This window comes from Rutilus rutilus, assembly GCF_951802725.1.
Source record: "Rutilus rutilus genome assembly, chromosome: 20".
NCBI lineage: Eukaryota > Metazoa > Chordata > Actinopteri > Cypriniformes > Leuciscidae > Rutilus > Rutilus rutilus.
This window is the reverse complement of record NC_140225.1, coordinates 10,756,118-10,774,574: the sequence shown is the minus strand read 5'-3', so window position 1 is coordinate 10,774,574 and position 18,457 is coordinate 10,756,118. Positions and strand designations below refer to the sequence as shown.

General features: G+C 36.4%; 1 protein-coding gene across 2 annotated transcripts; it reads left to right on the top strand.

Annotated features, from left to right (window-relative positions):
- The first annotated feature begins 2,618 nt into the window (after nt 1-2,618).
- fam204a (family with sequence similarity 204 member A) lies at nt 2,619-18,126 on the top strand. Of its 2 annotated transcripts, XM_084390701.1 has the most exons (8): nt 2,619-2,677; nt 2,787-3,094; nt 3,309-3,396; nt 3,698-3,731; nt 5,125-5,227; nt 7,645-7,734; nt 17,346-17,455; nt 17,858-18,126. In XM_084390701.1, the coding sequence occupies exons 2-8, from the start codon at nt 2,846-2,848 to the stop codon at nt 17,907-17,909; spliced, it is 726 nt and encodes a 241-aa protein (XP_084246827.1). In that variant the 5' UTR covers nt 2,619-2,677; nt 2,787-2,845; the 3' UTR covers nt 17,910-18,126. The 2 variants fall into 2 exon arrangements, with proteins under 2 accessions (XP_084246827.1, XP_084246826.1); XM_084390700.1 differs by having other exon boundaries at nt 2,646-3,094.
- Nucleotides 18,127-18,457: the final 331 nt, after the last annotated feature.

Sequence of the window (18,457 nt, the reverse complement as noted above, 5' to 3'; positions counted from 1 at the left end):
AATCCACAGCAAGCTCAGTGATATATTACACCACCAAATTACCTTTAAAAGTTCCAGTTGTCCTTGACATCGAGTTGTCACATATATAATTAAATTGGTATTAACTTTGAGTATCAGTTTGCAATGGAGAGGACATGCCTACGTAGAGTGGCGTTTAATATATCTTGGTGACTTAAGCCCTATCATATTTACTTAAAGTTATTGATGTTGAATTAAATTTATGTTTTTAAGGAATACAACATATAGGGTCTACTTAACCCTATAAAGCCTACATTTTCATATTTGATACATAATTTTTGGCCCTCTAAATGATCAACATGATCAAAAATCCTCACTAACCATAATGCTCAAAATAAAGATTGCAAGATTGATGTTAAGTGGAAGATTTAGTGTTTCATTTTTTTTGCTATGCTAATTTAGAAGAGTTTCTGTTATGTTGGGTTTTTTACCATCATGGTGAGAAGTGGATTGGTGGAGCATATGTTCTATATTGTCGCACTCATTGTTATGCTATGCTAATGCTATCTAAGCATCGTGTTACCAATTAGCAAGTTAGCATTTATTGAATTAGCAAGATAAAGCAAGCCAACTTTTCTCTACCAAAAATATTTAAGTTGAGATTGCATGATAATGTGAAGTTAAATGTATGAATTAGCTTATTAAAATATTTCAAGTTAAGAACAATTAAAATATATGAGTACAAAATAAAAATCTGCCTGTTCTGCTTACCTAAACTTTTAATTTATCAACTTAAACTTAATTATTATTTTTTTATGTAACTGATTAACCTCAACTTATTTTAGTTTAAAGTGCTTTTGTACACAATCTTTGCCTCTTGTCATCTGATCGATAGTTCATACTTTTTAATTTTAATGAATTTTTTCAACATATTTAAATCAAAAGTTCATTATATGCTTTGGCCATATAAATATCAGGATCTGCACCAAATTGCATTTTAGCTCAGTTTGGGTCTCTGATTAAAGTGTTTATTTCTGCCTTAAATGCATGAGCTCCATTTTCTCATATTTTTCTATATGGGCCATACAAATATGATAGGCCTATAACACATCAAACATTATACACGTGTGCTTTCTTGTATTAGATTTTGTCTAAAGTGTAATAAAAGTGTATTTTTCTTACTGTTATTTCATATCAAGCTTTACAGGGTTAAAAAAAAAGGCCAATAGGACAAAATTTTGTCAATAAATACTTAAGAAGGTCAGGTCAACGCAATAAACTCGACTAAAGCAGCAGTGAGCACAAACAAGGAGCATTGCTAACTCAGGTTATGGAAAATAGGCTACATAGAGAGAAAGATAGAGAGTATGGAAGGGAGAGAGAGAGAGAGAGAGAGAGAGAGAGAGAGAGAGAGAGAGAGAGAGAGAGAGAGAGAGAGAGAGAGAGAGAGAGAGAGAGAGAGAGAGAGCAAATGAGAAAGAGGAAGAGAGATAAATTGCTGGGCACATTCAAAACTAGTGGCACCCCCGCTGGAGGCATATCAAGCAGAAATTATATTGATGAAAATTTTTGACATTATAACAATACAAATGAGCTTGTTGCCTCAGAATCTGTGCACACTAAATAAATCATTTAAGTAAATAGGTGATTTTGCAATTAGGCACAAAGCCCACCCTATTTAGCAACAAAACAGAAAACTGATGTTATTTGATATAAATAAGCAATTTAAGCATCAGTGTTTTTCGTCTGCCAGTGCCACAGGCTAAACAAGATTAGCATGCTAATCATTTGAATAATAATGTGGTGATGCCCTCAGCTGTCTGAATAAATTGGGAGACATTGCTCATATAAGAGCATTCTTATCACTCTGGAAAACATGAGTAATTGTGTTTTAGTTTGCCATTTGTAAAAAAACGTTTTAAAAAAAAGTTAGAAAATAGCCTATATAAAATGTTCATAACTGAATCAGCTACAACAATGTTTCAATAAGTTTACTAATTCTTACCTTAAAGTTTGCTGCTACTGCATAATATGTATTTTCATTAGGAATATTTTTGGTCAAGGTACCTTATTCAGGCTAGAAGCCATATTTAATTTGTCATGAATGAAAACGAGTCTGTGAGTGATAGACATCTACAGTCCATTTAATAGGCTTGTAAGTTCTATTTATAACTTTCACAACCAGAAATAACAAACCTCCCAAATTTTTAGAGGAATAAAGTAATTGATGCAATAGGCCTATATCATTTTCATGTTTAATGAATTTTAACATTTTAATTTGGCAATTTCTTCATGGCTAAAAAAGGTCCACATATCCACCCACCATCTATTTAGATTAGATTGTTAAACGTGATACATATTTAACAAATTTTATAACAAAAAAACAATTGGATAAAGATATAAAAATCAGGAATATATTAAGTAATAGCAGTAGTAGTAGCAGCAGCCTAGTAGTAGTAAAAATAATAATAATAATAATAATTATTATTATTATTATTATTATTATTATTATACAGAAATAGACGAATTAACTAAAAATATTAGTCGTGAACTATTATTCATGACACAGAACAGCAGCGTCCTCTATTTTGTAAAAGGAAGGATCCAATTTCATAATGAGATTAAAGTGACCAATCAGCGTTTCTGTTACAGCTTTCGCTCCTTCGCCGGTCCAATAATGAAGCTCTATGTTCAAAACGCGGAAATACAGAAGTCAACGGTAAGCGTATTGGTGTAGTGCGCTGAAATATTGTGATGTCGTTATATCATCCGTTTCATTTAATAATATATTTGCTTTATACATAAATCACCTCCATTTTGTGACACAGAATAATGCGGAAGTCTGCGACAGTTGCGTTTTTGATGATTCGCCAGATTTAATACCGGTATGTACAGTGGACTTCTGCCGCCGGGTCTCACTGAGGCTGACCTGAGCTCTGATGATGATGATGATGAAGAAGGGGTAACATCAGAAAATAGACAAGTACAGACAGACGAGCACCTCTCACTTCAGTCAGGCACAGAGCCACATCCAATTTGTCTACAGGATGAATGTAATACGACAAAAACTGATTTGCACAATTATGATGCATCTGGGGACGAGTGTCTCCCTGGAGTTTCCTTGGATAACTGGCAAGTACGTGGACTGACCGAAGTTATGTATTTATATGCAGTTATATTGCAAGAGAGTGCAGATCATGGATTGATCAAATTTTGTATTGTAGTTCGAATAGTGCAGCATAGGCTATTTAAACACTGCAGTGTAAACAAAGCAAGTAGCATTCATTTCAATCTGCAGCATTTATTTTAATATCATTATCTGAGTATCACTGATTGATATCTCTTTGCAGAGGTTCAAAGATCTCCAAAGAGCAAAAGATGATCAGAGAATGAAGCAACCACAAACTAAACGGCAAAGGAAAAGGCGCCACAAGAAAGGTCAAGTTGTTTTTTCATTATATACCGGTGCTTTTCTCCTATACTATTTCTGTTGTGGTTTATAGTATCTGATGGATTCAAGATTTCCATGCAAACATAAACAATGCAAGTTTGCACTTTGTTTTGGTTGTTGGGTGTCCAGTAGGATTTACTACAGTAGAACTAATATAATCCACATGTACTTTACTTGTGGAGATAAACAACACAATTTTACGCTTTCTAATAAATATGCCTTAATGCATGTGCATACCTTTTTAGACACATTGAATTAACTTATTTTGTTTTTTTATACCTCAAACAGGTGGGACACAGAATTGCGACACTGAGCAGAAAAGGTATGGTGGACAATTATGGAGAGTTAATGATGACTAGACCAAAGTGCTTCCAATGTAGACCATTCAAACAGACATCACTACATTAGTCAGCAGGTCTATGAGCGAAACATGTGTAAACAACTTTCCTTAGGCTTAACAAACTTTTAACTTTTTTATTTGTTTTTCAGTGGTGAAGGAATGCATAAATTCAAATATATTTCTGAAATGTTTTATTTGTTCACTGACTGATGTGAGAAATATTACATTATTACTCTATAATACACTACACAACTCTTTGCATAGTATGTGATCGGCACAAAACTGTTAAGCTTCAGACTATGAATCCGTCCAGTTGGACAGAATCGAACATGTTTGATATTTTGAGCTGAAAACATGAAACATGAACAATGAGCATACTGTCTGAGTAGGTACTACATTTGAAAGTGACATGCAGGCCAAGTATGGTAACCCATACTCAGAATTTGGACACACACGCACCTGGACAGCCATTTTTGCTGTGGCGCCCAGGGAGTGATTGGGGGTGAGGTGCCTTGCTCAAGGGCACACAGTCATTTCCTGCCGGTATTGAGAATCGAACCTGCAACCTCAGGTTACCAGTCTGACTCTCCAACCATTAGGCCACAACTGCCCCGCATTTGAATTTGAATGTACTTCATGACTGTTAAAAAACGTACATTCTATGTAGTATGAATATGTGGAGTATGACTGAAATTCGGACGTACTACATCTGCAATGTTGTTAATGTTACGTGACCTACCAGCGTTAGCTGCGTTGCTTCACTTGCATTCATAAATCCTCTCCCGTGGCCTCATGGGATAGTAAAGTGTCCATCAAATGCACGCCTCAGAATCTTGGAGGAAGTAGTAAGTTATCCTGGTACTTTTTGCCAACAGTTTTTCCAGTACTATGTATTTGATACATAACATAGCATACATAACAGTGCTTTTTTGGCATATTGCTTTTCGCATACTATATAGCCTAGTAGGGAAGTATTCAATTTCGGACACAGTGATTGTTTCATTTGTCTTGTGTCTTTCAGCAACAAGGTGTATGTTTTGATGTGAGCTTGTGTTCTGGTAGTCTGGTAGTGTGTGATTCTCAAGTGGGTAGCTGTATGGTGCTTAGTGTTTTAAAATCTTTTTAAATTGTAAAAGTTGTGGTGTATTCCAGACTTGAGGGGAACAAATAGAACATCTAAGTACAAAATTCTTCATATTTGAAACCTCCTGCCTATTTCACTAAGCACACATATATACCGAAACACTGACTGGCTCTGTAACTCACCAGTTATAGCAGAAAATAATTGAATCTCACAAAGTGTACATGCTAGTCCTGGAGTGAATAATAATAATAATAATAACAGAAAGACTTGTCATTCTGTGTCTTTGCCCAGGAAGCCTGAAGAGAAACAGGAGGAGCACTGGAAGGAACTCACGCAGTATTTTGGCATCAATGATAGACTCAAGCCTCCTCCTTGTAGCAGACCTCCTCTCATGGTAACAATGATTTCCTCCATCTTCCTCTACCACTCTGTGGGTGTCTTAATTCCACTCTGATGCTGAAAGCATTTTTATCCCACTGCCTCTCTCTGTTCTCTGTCGACTGTATATGTAACTCGTAATTGTTTCCTCTATCAAATGTGAAAGACAGAGTGAGGAGGCGTCCTTTCTTCCACATGACACTGAGCATAACAGAATAGATCATATTATATTTAATGATGAGATTACCTTAATCTTGACATGAGGATGTAGCTGCACTGTCTGTTCTGGTTGGTGTTTAATATTTCTTATATGAGGTGGATTTCTCCATTGAAAGCCACAGTACAATGGAGTCAGGAGCTCTCTGTAATGCTGTAATTCAGAGATAGGGAGGGGAACGCTTGCAAATCAAATACACTGGACAGCTTGTGTAACATACGACAGTAAGATTTTCCTCACTCAGAAGCTGAAAGGGCATCATACGTAGAACTGCATAAAGAATATAATAACACAGCATATGCCATTATTTGTCCTCTGTAAATGGACCTGTTTTTTAGTATTACCCACTCTTCCATCATCACATTTAAGTTGGTATTGAATATCAGCCTCCTTGAGTTTCTCATTTTGTTAAAAATGTTGCTGTAGAATCGTAGTTTCGTAGAGATGATTGTTGCATAGCCCTTTCGTATTAGTTATATTAATGCTTCCTTGTGCTTATTCTGATTTAAATCTTAATGAAAGTTCTTCAAACGGTTTAAACATTTATGAAATGTTTGGATTTGAAATAAAGATCTGATTATGGCCACATTGGCTGATTTTTAGAAATTGGTGTGAGGAAAATGAGGAAATGTTTGAGAATTTTGACGTTTGGTAATAAATCTACTCTCAACTCAAGTCATGATTTAAAAAAAAAACATTTCTGATCTTCTAACAGATAAACTGAAAATATGATTTAAAAAAAAATGTTATAATAGGAAAAAGTGCAGGGTAGATTGTAATACTTTTTGTTTTTAATTAACTTTCACAGTGCAAAGAAGTAATTAAAGAGCCATTAAATATCTAATATATTATTTTCTTTTTAAATTATATTTAGTGTGTATGGCTGCATTGTGCTGGCACATAAACCTTGTTGCTTTACTTCCTCTAAGTCTGTGTCATAAAAAAACACATTTTTTATGACATTTACTCAACAGAATTCACCTTATCAACACTGTAGCTGTTATAGCAGGAACAGTTTTTTTTTTTCCTGTGGCGTCTGCAGAGGTTTGCTTATATATTGTACAGCTTATTTCATTTAAAGCAATAATATATCTTTTTACAGTGTATGATTTCTGTTCCTTGTGAGATGAGCAGAATATGTGAGAAAAGGATTCAAGAAAGCTGACTTTGTACATTGGCTCATAATTTAATTTCGTCATGCAGGAGTTTCCTGATTACATTTTCTATAAATAAGTCTCTTTAAGTGCAAAGCTTTGTAAACAGAACTAATTCATTTGTAACTTCAAGCCATTTTTGCACTAATGCACATTACTTATCATTCTGCAGCAATAGCTCAAAACATTTTTTTTTGCAGTTATTTTAATTTATAAATTGTCATGTAAGCAGAATATTGGCAAATGTAATTTGTTTTAAGTAGGAAAACGCTACTAATTCAATTGTCTGTATCGTTTAATGTTGAGCTCAAGTAATTTTGCATTAGCAAGTTAAAATATTGGGTTATTGAGTTAAAATATTGTTTTGATTATATATATATCTGGTTGTCCTGTTAATTTAGACAGCTCCGCTGCTCCATTTTCCCTCGCTTTCAAAGGCTATATCTTTTTTTATGGATTAAACATTATTAAAAGGCTGAGCGTATGCTGTGAAAGTACATTTTAATGGAGTTGTGAGTGAGGCTGATTGGAACAGTCCCTCTGAAATGTTTACCTAAGCAGAATGAATATTATATGACCGTTTCTGAAATCACAGCATGGAATATACATTAGCTTAGGAATAATTATGAATTGAGGTATGTATTGCATTATGTATGCATTGCTAGTTTTTCATGTTTTTTTACCATAAGGAGCAACAAACACATCTAGAATGAGTGAAACTGGTAGAAAATGAGAATGTTTTGTCTTTGTTTTTTGGGATTTGTCTTATGAAGATCTGTAGTAGCAGACAGAAGGCTCTGCTCCACCAGTCCTGCCGCTTTGATGGAAATATCTAATTAAAGACCAACATTTCTGTTTGGTAACCTCCTGTGGCTAGACAGATTTTTTTGCCTAATATTTAATCAACCAACGATTTTCATTTACGAGAGGAAATCTACATATTTGTTGTAATGGCAATCATATTAAAAAGAATGCCTGGGGGAGTTTTTAAGTTACTCTTTGATTTCCTTCTATTTCTATTTGAAAATCACTTCATTTTATTTCCCTCCTTCTCATCTTCAGTCAGGCCTGGAAAAGAGCATAGAGAGTGCCATCGCTGAAGGGGACTATGGGAAGGCTGAAGAACTGAGTGACAGTCTTGCTACTCGAGAGGTATGTTGCCCAGATAAGCCATCTCGGGGGGCGCGCCAACTGTGACAAATTGAGCTAATGGGTCTGCGGACATTTTGCCTTGCAAAGACAGAGGCTACAAACACACACACATTCACACACACTTGGGCTGAAAGTCTTGCAACCCTTTTACACTAAAGTTAATGGAAAGCCCTCCCCCAGTTAGAAGTACGGCTGTGTCTATAGAACTTTCGGTTCTGCCTTTTAATGAAGGCTACAATGCTTTCAACCCGAGCGCTAAAACATTTTCAAGGTGCCAGTTTTACACCTTTGAAGTGGGCTCATACCTAAATACAGTGCCTGCAGTTTTAAAAAAGACACATTTTAGGAGTGTACGTCGGATCAAGCGCTTCGAAGCTAATTTGGCAGAAAATGTAACATTCGCACAGCTGTAATTGCAGTTAAAAAGACATTCAACTTTTCTGAAGTTGGGGCAATCATAGCGGGCAATATTTTTAAGCCTCGCAACTTTGATTCAATGGAATCTGAAATGCATTCCACTAAATTCCGGCCTTGGCTTTGATTCCAGCATTACTGTGTGGAATTGATGTTCACTGTCAACCTTCAACCGTTTAGTACAGAAAAGATTTAGGTGTGTGCTTCCAGTCCACTTATCTATACATTTGGTGACAATACAATTCCAAACATTTTTATAGAAAACATGATTTTTATTTCTTCAGTCACCCCAAACCAAGTGTTTTTAATGCAGAAGTGCTTTGACAAAAGAACAGTTGTGCAAATGTTCTTTCTTTCTTCTCTCGTTCATTCTTAATTTCATTTGTTAGTTCGTTCTTTCTTTCATTCTTTCTCTCTTTTGTTCTATGTTGTCAGGCAGATTTTATAGCAGGTGTCAGTCTGCATACCAACAATGAACCAGCTTTATTTCATCATGCTGTGCATTACAACATATTGCATAAAGTGCTAATTAATCTTCTGTTAATAACTTTATATTTAGGTGTACTAAGTGGTTTGTGATACTCATTCTGCAAATCCTTTTTGTGATCATTTTCTTTTACGGTTCATTGCTGTACTGCAGCTGTATTTATTCCTGGCTTTGGTGTATTTAAATGTAGTTTTCAGTTTCTACAATAATTAATTTTCTATTAAGATTAATTTTATAGTTTAATTGTGGATAAAACAGTCTCAGGTCATGCTTCGATAAAGCTTTCCCATCCAATTGGGAGGAGCAGTGTTAATCGTGTTAACCTCAAATATTAGTTTCCTACGTAATCAATTACAGCTTCTGTTTCTCTTGGCGTAAATGCGAAAATGACACCATTTACTCCGCACTAATGAAATCATATTGTGGTGCTGTTGATTGTTGATTTGAATCAGTTCAAAGCAAGGTGATAATCACGCTCCTAACAAGCGTAGAGCCATGGGAACAAGCATTAAATAGCTCAGTAATGCCAACAACAGGCCCTTGGTTTATAGGCAATTTTCTTCTGAGAGTCTTTACGCGGTAATCCATACAGATGCCTCTTACTCTTATCTCTGGAGTATCTCTGTGGTTTTATCTTTTTCTTTCCCAGGTAGACAGAGACATAACGGTTTCTTTGGAAACCATTCTCGGAAACATTTCATCATTACATGGGCTTCATTGTGATGCCACACGGCTATATCAGCCTTTGCCTTTGTTCTTTTGTTTGGTTGAGAATGGCAGATTTAAGCATTCCTTCACAGAGTTTATCTAGACTTCAAAAGCAGGTAAAGAATTTCAGAGATGCCATCATGCTGTCTAATGCTTGCAAATGACAGCAGTGAAATGTTTAAGGTTAGTGCCTCTTATCAAATAACACTGGTACTGTAATTATAGCAGGCTGCGTTATTAGTTTGCCATGGCTTGCAGGTAAAAACACAAACACAAACTGCATGGCTTTCCTCTTTGATTGACTTACCAGGACCATGTTGTCACAGAAAGCTTCTTAGAGCATCAGTGGATTTGAGGAGACTTAGCAGTCTCGAATCTCTCGCTCAGCCAGACAGCTGAGGTCTGCCTCTGACAGAACACTGGCAGTCGCTGCGCACTAATGCCACTGTTAGCTGCTTTATTTGTTCTCCACTAAAGACTGTATATTACAGTTTTCACCAGGTAATGTGCGTTTGTCATCTGCTGGACATGTCTCTTATGCTCTATAGATTGATTCAGCATCCCTGAGATGTAGGTATGGACGTTTTTTTTGTGTGAACGTGCCAAGAGAAGATCAAACTTGCATGTTCTTTCTATGTATCCAAACTTTCCTCAGCCATGTAAATGGTAACATCATTCTCATGTAGGTTGTGCATTGATAGGGTAGGTTGGTTGCACATATGGAAGATTATTTCAAAAATTTGAAGGGTTTCAGATGTAGGTATTTGAGTTGCACCATTTGTTATTGTAGCCATACTTTATGTCTGTAAAAGTCTCTTATTCTCAATAAGGCTCCATTTATATGATCAAAAATACTGTAAAACTGTAACATTTTGAAGTAAGGTTTTAATTGAATATATTTTTAAATGTAATTTATCCCAGTGATTACAAAACTGGATTTTCAGCAGCATTACTCCAGTCTTCAGTGTCACATGATACTTCAGAAATCTTGCTAATATGCTGATTTGGTGCTCCATTCTTATTATCAATGCTGAAACCAGCTTAATAATTTTGTGAAAACTGTGATACAATTTTTTACAGCTTTCCTCAATGAATAGAAAGTTCAAAAGAACAGCGTTTATTTGAAATGCATGTTTTGTAACATTACAAATGTCTTTACTCTTTGAATTTTAACTTATCTCAGAAAAAATAATCTTACTGACTATCTTTTGAACAGTAGTGTAGCTGTTGTTTATTCCAAATTTTGCCTTTTTACCACTTTTATTTAGAGGGAAGTAAAGAAAAGAAAATGATAGAAAGATTAAATGGGAGGAAAACGATCTGAAAGTTGCATGCCAGATTTGAACTTGCATGACCCATATGGACACCAGAGCTCAATGTGCTATTATTATTATTATTATTTTATTTGAATGGATTGAACCACTACACAACCAACTATATACTAGATAAACAGAAATATGTTGTTCCTTTTAAAGAGTCCTTGGGGGCAATTTGGGTATTAGTGAAGCATTTTATGCCCTGATTTCTAATCCGTCTAGTATTCATTATCACAGCGCTCCGTGCGGCCACAGAGCGCTCTGCCCAGGATAAATGTTGTTGCAGACAGCTGTTTGAAATAATGCAGTGAACAGGCAATAATCCCAGCTGTGGCAAGCCTCAATTTCAAGGTTCTAATAATGTTTGTGTTTACTGCTCTATGAAATATCATACATTCTGTAATATGTTTACATGCTAATACAGCGTTAAATTAAAGGGTTTAGAAGTTGATGAGACAGTGATATACTAAAGGTCGTGTTATATTTTTTTTGGAGCAACTTGTTTTTAGCTAATGCAAGGAATAGAGGTATTTTTATTGGTCATAACCGGTTAATCTGTTAACTTTTTTTTTCTTTTCTGTCAAATCAAAAGTTTTTATGCTTTTATATAAAAAAAAAATCTGCTGTTTTGAAATGTTTAAATGTAGCCAAATTATCGGTTGCTTCCTTGTTTAGCTTTTTTTTAATCATATGATGATATTTTCCATGTTTCCTTTAATCTGCAAATTAAAGCAATTTGTTAAAACCTTCTTTCAAGTTATCATAAAAAGAGTGTGTTATGTGGGCTTTCATCTTTGTCTAAGTGTTTAAACACAAATGTGGATAGCAAAGGGTTCTTTGAGATTTTCCTTTCATGAAAGTGTATTCAGATATTCTGTAGAAGGTTTAATTGTTTTTTTGTTGTTTTTTCACAAAGCGTTTTATAAAAATTGTGTAAAAGGTGAAAGCTTTTTAATTGATTATAATTAAATACAGTATTATCAAATTCTTCACTGCTTATCCTCTATCCAAAAAAGACACAGGTACTAGTCCAAAATCCAACTGACCTTTTAAAGGTACACTCTTATAAAATAAAGGTTCTGATAGTTATATGAAGAACCTTTTACATCCATAAAACCTTTTGATTGCACAAAAGGTTCTTGATAGTGGAAAAGGGTTCTTTAGATTATTAAAATGTTCTTCACACAAATAAAAAAAAAAATTACTGAAAGATTCTTTGGGGAATCTTTTTTTATGGTTACGCTGTGAAAACCCTGTTTTGGAACATGTTTTGCCAAATACATCTTCCCAAAGGTCTATGTACATTGTTGGAAGAGTTTCAGGTCTCAGACTTTTAGGACCGCAATATAATACCTTGAACATAAAAAAAAAACATAATTTAGTTTACCTTTCAGAGATTATGGCAAAACTGTGACTGTTTGAAAATGTTGTTTCTGTTGTGACTTTTAGATTCATTGTTTTCAGATGTTTTGATTTTGAATGGCTTTTGTCTGTAGAGAATGAATTACTTCCGTCAACTTATTTTTAAGGGGTTTCATTGAGCCTTCTAAGCATATTTTAATAACAAGAGCTGCAGTTTGAGTCTCAGTGGTAAAGACGAACTGAGCAACGCTGAACAAAGGACTGTCACACTTTATTATTTTCTACAGTTTTTCTTTGCCCTGATCACAAATATTAGCTCCGCATTACCACTTCAAAACGTAGACTTTCTAGTCTCGAGCAGTGGGGGGTTCTGCGTCCATTTCAAGTTCTCCAGGAGTCAGACAATATGAAAATGATTAAAAGGAGACGCAGTCTGAAAAGAAGTTGTTGGAGGGGGCGCAAAAAGATAAAGTCGGGGGAGCTAGCGAGAGTTCAAGAACACAGGCACATATATTCTTCAGTATGCGAGTTAGATGCTCGCATTTCTTTTGCGTCACAGTCAAGATTATACATTCGCGTTGGCTTTATTATGATCGGTACACCTATTAAATGTGTTGCATTGCTTCATCTCCGAGCAGTCAGCTGGGGTTTTGTCCTAATATGCGGTTGAAATACAATGTCTCACAGTATATGCGAACAGACAGATCTCTAACGACAAAGTTCTTTGTGTGTTCTTTACAGGGGTGTCATGCTGTTTGAAGTGCCAGAATTGCAGTTAGGTTAAACTCATTGACACCAATCCAATTAAAATGCACTAGTTTGACAGCATTTGTGAAGGAAGATAGTTGGCTTTTGTACAGGTTGCTATGTCTTGGTGCATTAAACATAATGTATGTCTATTTATGCATTTAATTATTAATCATCTTAACGGCTTTCTCCTGATTTTTAAAGCAGCGTGATTAGGTATTTTTAGCCCTTTTCTCCGTCTATAACACCCAATCTGTAACGAAACCCCGGACTGGCTCTTCCTCCTGTGCGGGCCCCTCTGGCAACAAGAAAACTGCAAAGCAAAAACTCTCCTCTTTGTTCCAATTTCTTTCAGTATTAGCAATTTATCACAGAATGAACTTTTATTATATCTGTAGATGACTCGCATAAAAATTTTGCCCATTAATTTTGAAATTGGTTTTGAAATGGGTCCTAAGCTTTTATCAAATGCTGGGGAATCTCATTTGGATTATTGTATTTCATTAATTACTTAATAGACAAAGCATACTTTTCAATGTAGATTTTTTGTGCTGTTTAATTAATTAGCATGTTTTCTCTTTTAATTAAAGCCATTTTTTTTCGAATGAAAGCCCACAGCAAAACACATATATAATTTGTTTGTAATTAGCCCTTAATTGGTGGTAGTGGAAGCTTAGCACCCTCGTTTCCTTTTTTTTCCCTGATTGCCATTTTATTGCCAGTCAGTCATTAATTAAACTGTTTTTCTAATTAGCTTATAAAACTGTTGATGGCACATTATTGTAAGTGTGAGTTCAAAGCTTGCTAATAAGCCTTGCCTGCTCAGAAGAGGGAAGATAATGAAATGCGCACAAAGCCAGCGAACTTTCAGACTTTTTTCCACTCCCTTGTTCCCTGAAGATGACAGTCTTATGTATCTGGAATCAGATTATTGGGGCTGAAACATAGAGAAGCGCATTATACCGAGAGCTTTTCCAACTAGATCCCCCTCAGAGAGGCTGCTTCTCTGTATGTCTTGTAATGCTGTTTGTCAAGTTGGTGGCAAGATTACAGGAACTCCTTGTCTTATTTCCCCCACCAACCCCTTGAGACTGATAAGCTATGTTAACTGGATCTTTCACTGTATACAAGGATATCAAGTGTAGGACTCTCAATATGTCACTTTTGTTGAAAGGATTTCGTCGGGTATTGTCACGGGAGCGTGGCCTGTTTCGTTTCATTCAGGCAATGCAATGGTTTCCATGAGATTTCCCTTGGTATTATTTTAATGCAAGCTATGATTATTCCTATCTGTTCTAACGTGTTTGGCATGACAGAGCAGAATTATAATGTTATTGATTTATTGGTGATATTAGAGAAAGGCAAAACAGTGTTTGTAAGAAAATGTAACTACTTCTCAATATACGATGTTGGTATGATCAATTGATTAAGCAAGTTATGGGTTCCACTTACTAACTTTCTGGGCTTTGAAATTGGTAATAATTTTAATTTAGTAAGTACTATCTATCTGGCCAACTAAAGTCCAAAAACAAAACAAACACATACAGCCTTAATCTGTTAATCATTCCAGCCTTATACAAGTCAACTATGTCCATGTTATTTTGGCTTTAAGGTGTGTGTATGTCACCTGTTTTACAGAGTGAATGTTATGTGTAACAGCTATTGTATAAACCAGTCTACAACTGTAGCAGTTTTAATGGTTTGCAACCCTTGCTTTTTCGGTATGTGTGTGCGCGAGTGAGAGCCTGGGTTATAGATGCAGGTTTAACTAATTTAAAAGCTTTTTTTAAACAGCTGCAAGAAAACCAGATTTTTTTTTCACCACACTTATTTATTTTAAAGGCAGTTTTTCAAGATATTATAACTAAATAATATCAATATATATATTTATACTTTGCTCCAATATACAGTAGTTTGCGACCTTTATTGTCATATATTTGTGGAAGGCTCAAAAATGAAAGAAATAAGGATTGAACAATGCCCTGGCATCAGGGGACGGACTAGCATTGTAAATGTATGCAGAATGCATATATTGCACATTAGTGTTTTTGTGTACTTCACAGCAGCCACTGTGGCAGTCAGTGATCTACTATACAACACCAAGTAGGCACTGCACCACTGTTGACTTCACCCACCTAGTGGCCCCACGTTGCAGTTACAGGGCTGAGCAGAAGGTATTCATCCCTCGCAGACCTTTCAAAGGTCACATCATTAATAGCGCTAAATAAACCCAGCACTGAATAAGGCTTTGCTGAGGACTGGCGTAAATGGCACAGAATTCCTTTAAAGAGGAGAGAAGAGAGGTAAACGACAATGGAAATGCACTGAATGTAATTCTTACGGAAATATGGTAAGGTTTAGTGTGACTACCTAGAACAAAGAGCACAAGCGCTTTTTGTTGTGAATGTTACCCCCCCCCCCCCCCCCAAAAAAGCCCACTTTCCCCCCCTTTTATTTTGGATTGTGATTTTCATTCCTTTTTTTTCCTGCCCTGCATTTTTCCTCTGTGCCCGCATTTGATGTGAAAGGATTTGGCACTAAGTCACAAGAGAGGGAAAAGGAGGGGGGGATAAGGATGAAAAAGGAGGGAAAATCATGAAAAGTGGATCAAAAAAGTAAATGAAAAATAATGTCATATTACGGAAAATATGAGAGGCTAATTTGTGCCGACTTTTTGCTAATTTTGTTCTTGCCACAGAAAGAAGTGCTGTCACCTGCTCTGCGCTACACTGATGACAGTGCCAGTGATCCATGAAATAAGCTGCCGCCGGCTTTGTTCTGATAAGAATGAACAAATCTGCACAATGTACTGCGCTCCGAATCTCATTTTCATACTTGCATGCAGGCTAAAAGAAATAAGCTGTTTGCAAGGCTTGATTAATCAGACATTTGAGAGCGCTTTTTTTTTCTTCTTTTTTTGTCTCTTTGATCTGCTCTGTCTCCTAGGTAACTTGCTTGACATTAATGTTGAGCCCCGGTAAAGACAATCGTGGATTGTAGACTGGACTGATAAAAAAAAAAAAATTTAAGACCTTTAATGCTTTGAATATAGTAATGTGTGTGAAAATTGGGGAGTCCCGACTGGGGGGGGGGGCTTTATTTTTGGTGATAGGGGCAAAATTGGGTTAAAGCTGGAGCGCAGGTTAATGTGGGTAATCCTTGTGTCGAAAAAGCAGATAAATCTTAAGATTTAAACCTCTGAAGCCATTTGGCATCCTCTCATTTTGTTGTCTCAAAATGCTGCTTTTCACCAATGTCATTATTGTGTCATGTTTATCGTTTCCCGTCCGCGATAGCTTTAGCACCTATTCCGCTTAAACGCGCCTCTCCAAAAACACCCTGGTGTGAATTATCTGCGAGCAGATCTGCGCTAAACACGGGCATGATCACTCATTATAACTTCCCTCTCTGCGCTGTCTTGCTAGAAAACATGATTTATGGCTCTTAAAACCTCCAAAAAAATGGCAAGGATTTAAAAAAACTGTCATAGTGTGTTAGCCTCAGGTTATGCAGACGCCTTTACAAATCTTCCAAGTGCCTGTATAGATGAATGCCTCGAGGGCCCAGCCGGAACCCCGCTCTCTCAGCCTGCTAAAGGCCTTATCTTAAATCCAAGCAAAGTACCATTAATCTTTTTGAAAGACCTTTATGGCTTTTAATGTATCCCAAATTAGAACATTTTACACCCTTGGTTCCTGAAATATGGCGATAAAAAGCCTTTAGAGTTTAATTTCTCCTTCCTGCTCGCTCTGACCTGCCTAATCCCAGCATGCATTAGGAGATATTTTAGTTTCAGTCTTTCTAATAAAGTTTATCCCACTTAATTATAATTGAAACATTTTTTTCCACTCTCTTGCTCTCTCCAGGTTTTTTCGAGCCTACAAATGGTGGCACATTTCCTCATTACCAATTGAGGTTTTTTTTTTTGTCTGTGTTCCCTCTGATTGTGTTCTTTTACTGTTCTAAAGAATTACCCTCATATCCCCTCCCGAAAAAACAGGCAGTGGGTAAAAAAAAAAAAAAAGGTTTGCGAATTGTTCCAAGTGTTTATCATAGTTTCTTGCGGTCCAATAATAAACCCATCCCAGGAGTGATGGAAGAGGCCCGGACTCTCCTTTTGTTTCCTGAGCCCTCTGTGTCACTCTGGCTATTGGAATTAATCTAGCCACCCCACACACATTTCCCCTCACTGATACCGCCGACATGTGCCTCTCGCCCTCCTCCATTCATTTTGCCATCCTAAGTGCGTGCACTGCAATTTTCAGAATTAAAGGTCCTCTTTAGATGAACAGATTAAGTATATGAGATAATAACATTAATTATGCACATCCATGCTGAGTGGTGGAACGGAGGGTTGGGTGTCCTACTTCTATCTATGAACCACATATTCTTTTTTTATTTTCCAAACTCGAGCATGTGCATGTCCGTGCGGGATACGCCATCCTCGCAGTGATGAAGATATGAACCAGAGGCATTCTTCGAGCACCACCTTGACGCACTGGCAGTGTTGGTGAGGTTTGCCAGGCAGACTGATTTTCTCCAGCTAATGGAGCTTGTCTCTGTCTCCTTCTCAATAGCTGGCCGTGAAAATCGCACAAGCCGCCGATTGCCGTGACTTCGCTAGCACCAAACAGGAAGCGGAGGCTTCCCGGGCAGCCCAAAAAAGGAGGAAGCAAATCGCTTGGGGGTTTGTTGTGTATTTTTTTTTTTCTTCTTCTATCTGTCCCCAGTGCTGATACCCTGCAATTTCATTAAGTCACTCTGCGTTTCACACTTTAAATGTCCCTTCTTTCCTGGACTATGTGTTAACTCGTGTATTCACTAGAGCTTTCTAATGAGTATGCGGGTGCTGCTTATCTCTTTGGTCAGTCTCTGAATGCCCATTGAATAATGTGAGCTAGAAGTAACCACAATATACAGATTTTGTTTGCATTGACGGCAATTATATGCAAGCATATTTATCCAAAAGAATCTGCTTTGATTGCTTTTTCTTTGCATTGCTTTTATAAAAAAAAAATCTCTAAAATTCTTGATTATTTTAACTCAAGTTTGTTACTTTCAATGTTTTTTTTTTTGTTTGTATTTTTAGGTTTGAAGCAAAGAAAAGATGGGAAACCAAAAGCAATATGGGATTCATGTGACATTCACATCAGTTGAAATGTTTTTAAAAAGATGAGTAAAGATTTGGCATATTGATAATTGTTTGTAGAGGTAATCTTTTCATTATACATTATTATCGCGCTCAAATTCCCTTTTTTGTCATTTAACATTTTATTTCTGTCTGAATCAGCTTTTTTGGTCATTCATTCAGATTTGTGGGTCATTTTTTTATACAGCTAAATAAATTCTATAAGCACACCATTATTGTAAGATGGGTCGTTATTGTATGTATTTTCGTTCTTTCTCTTATAATTAAATCTGGCGCATACAACCGCGCACGCCATTTATTTACTGCCGTAAGTGGGTTAATCAGCAGCTGCTTTTTTTCTTCCACGGAGGTATGGAGCGAGGGAAGAGAAAGGAGAGATTAGGGGCCTAATGCAATGTACAGGATAATATGCAATAGGATTTGCCTGGGCAAAATGAAATTTGTCGGCTGTAAGGAGGTTTGAGCAGTCATAAACGAGGAGTTTAGTCGGGTTCGAGTGTAAGATGACTGTGTGTGAGGGAGAAAGCGAACGTGGAGATG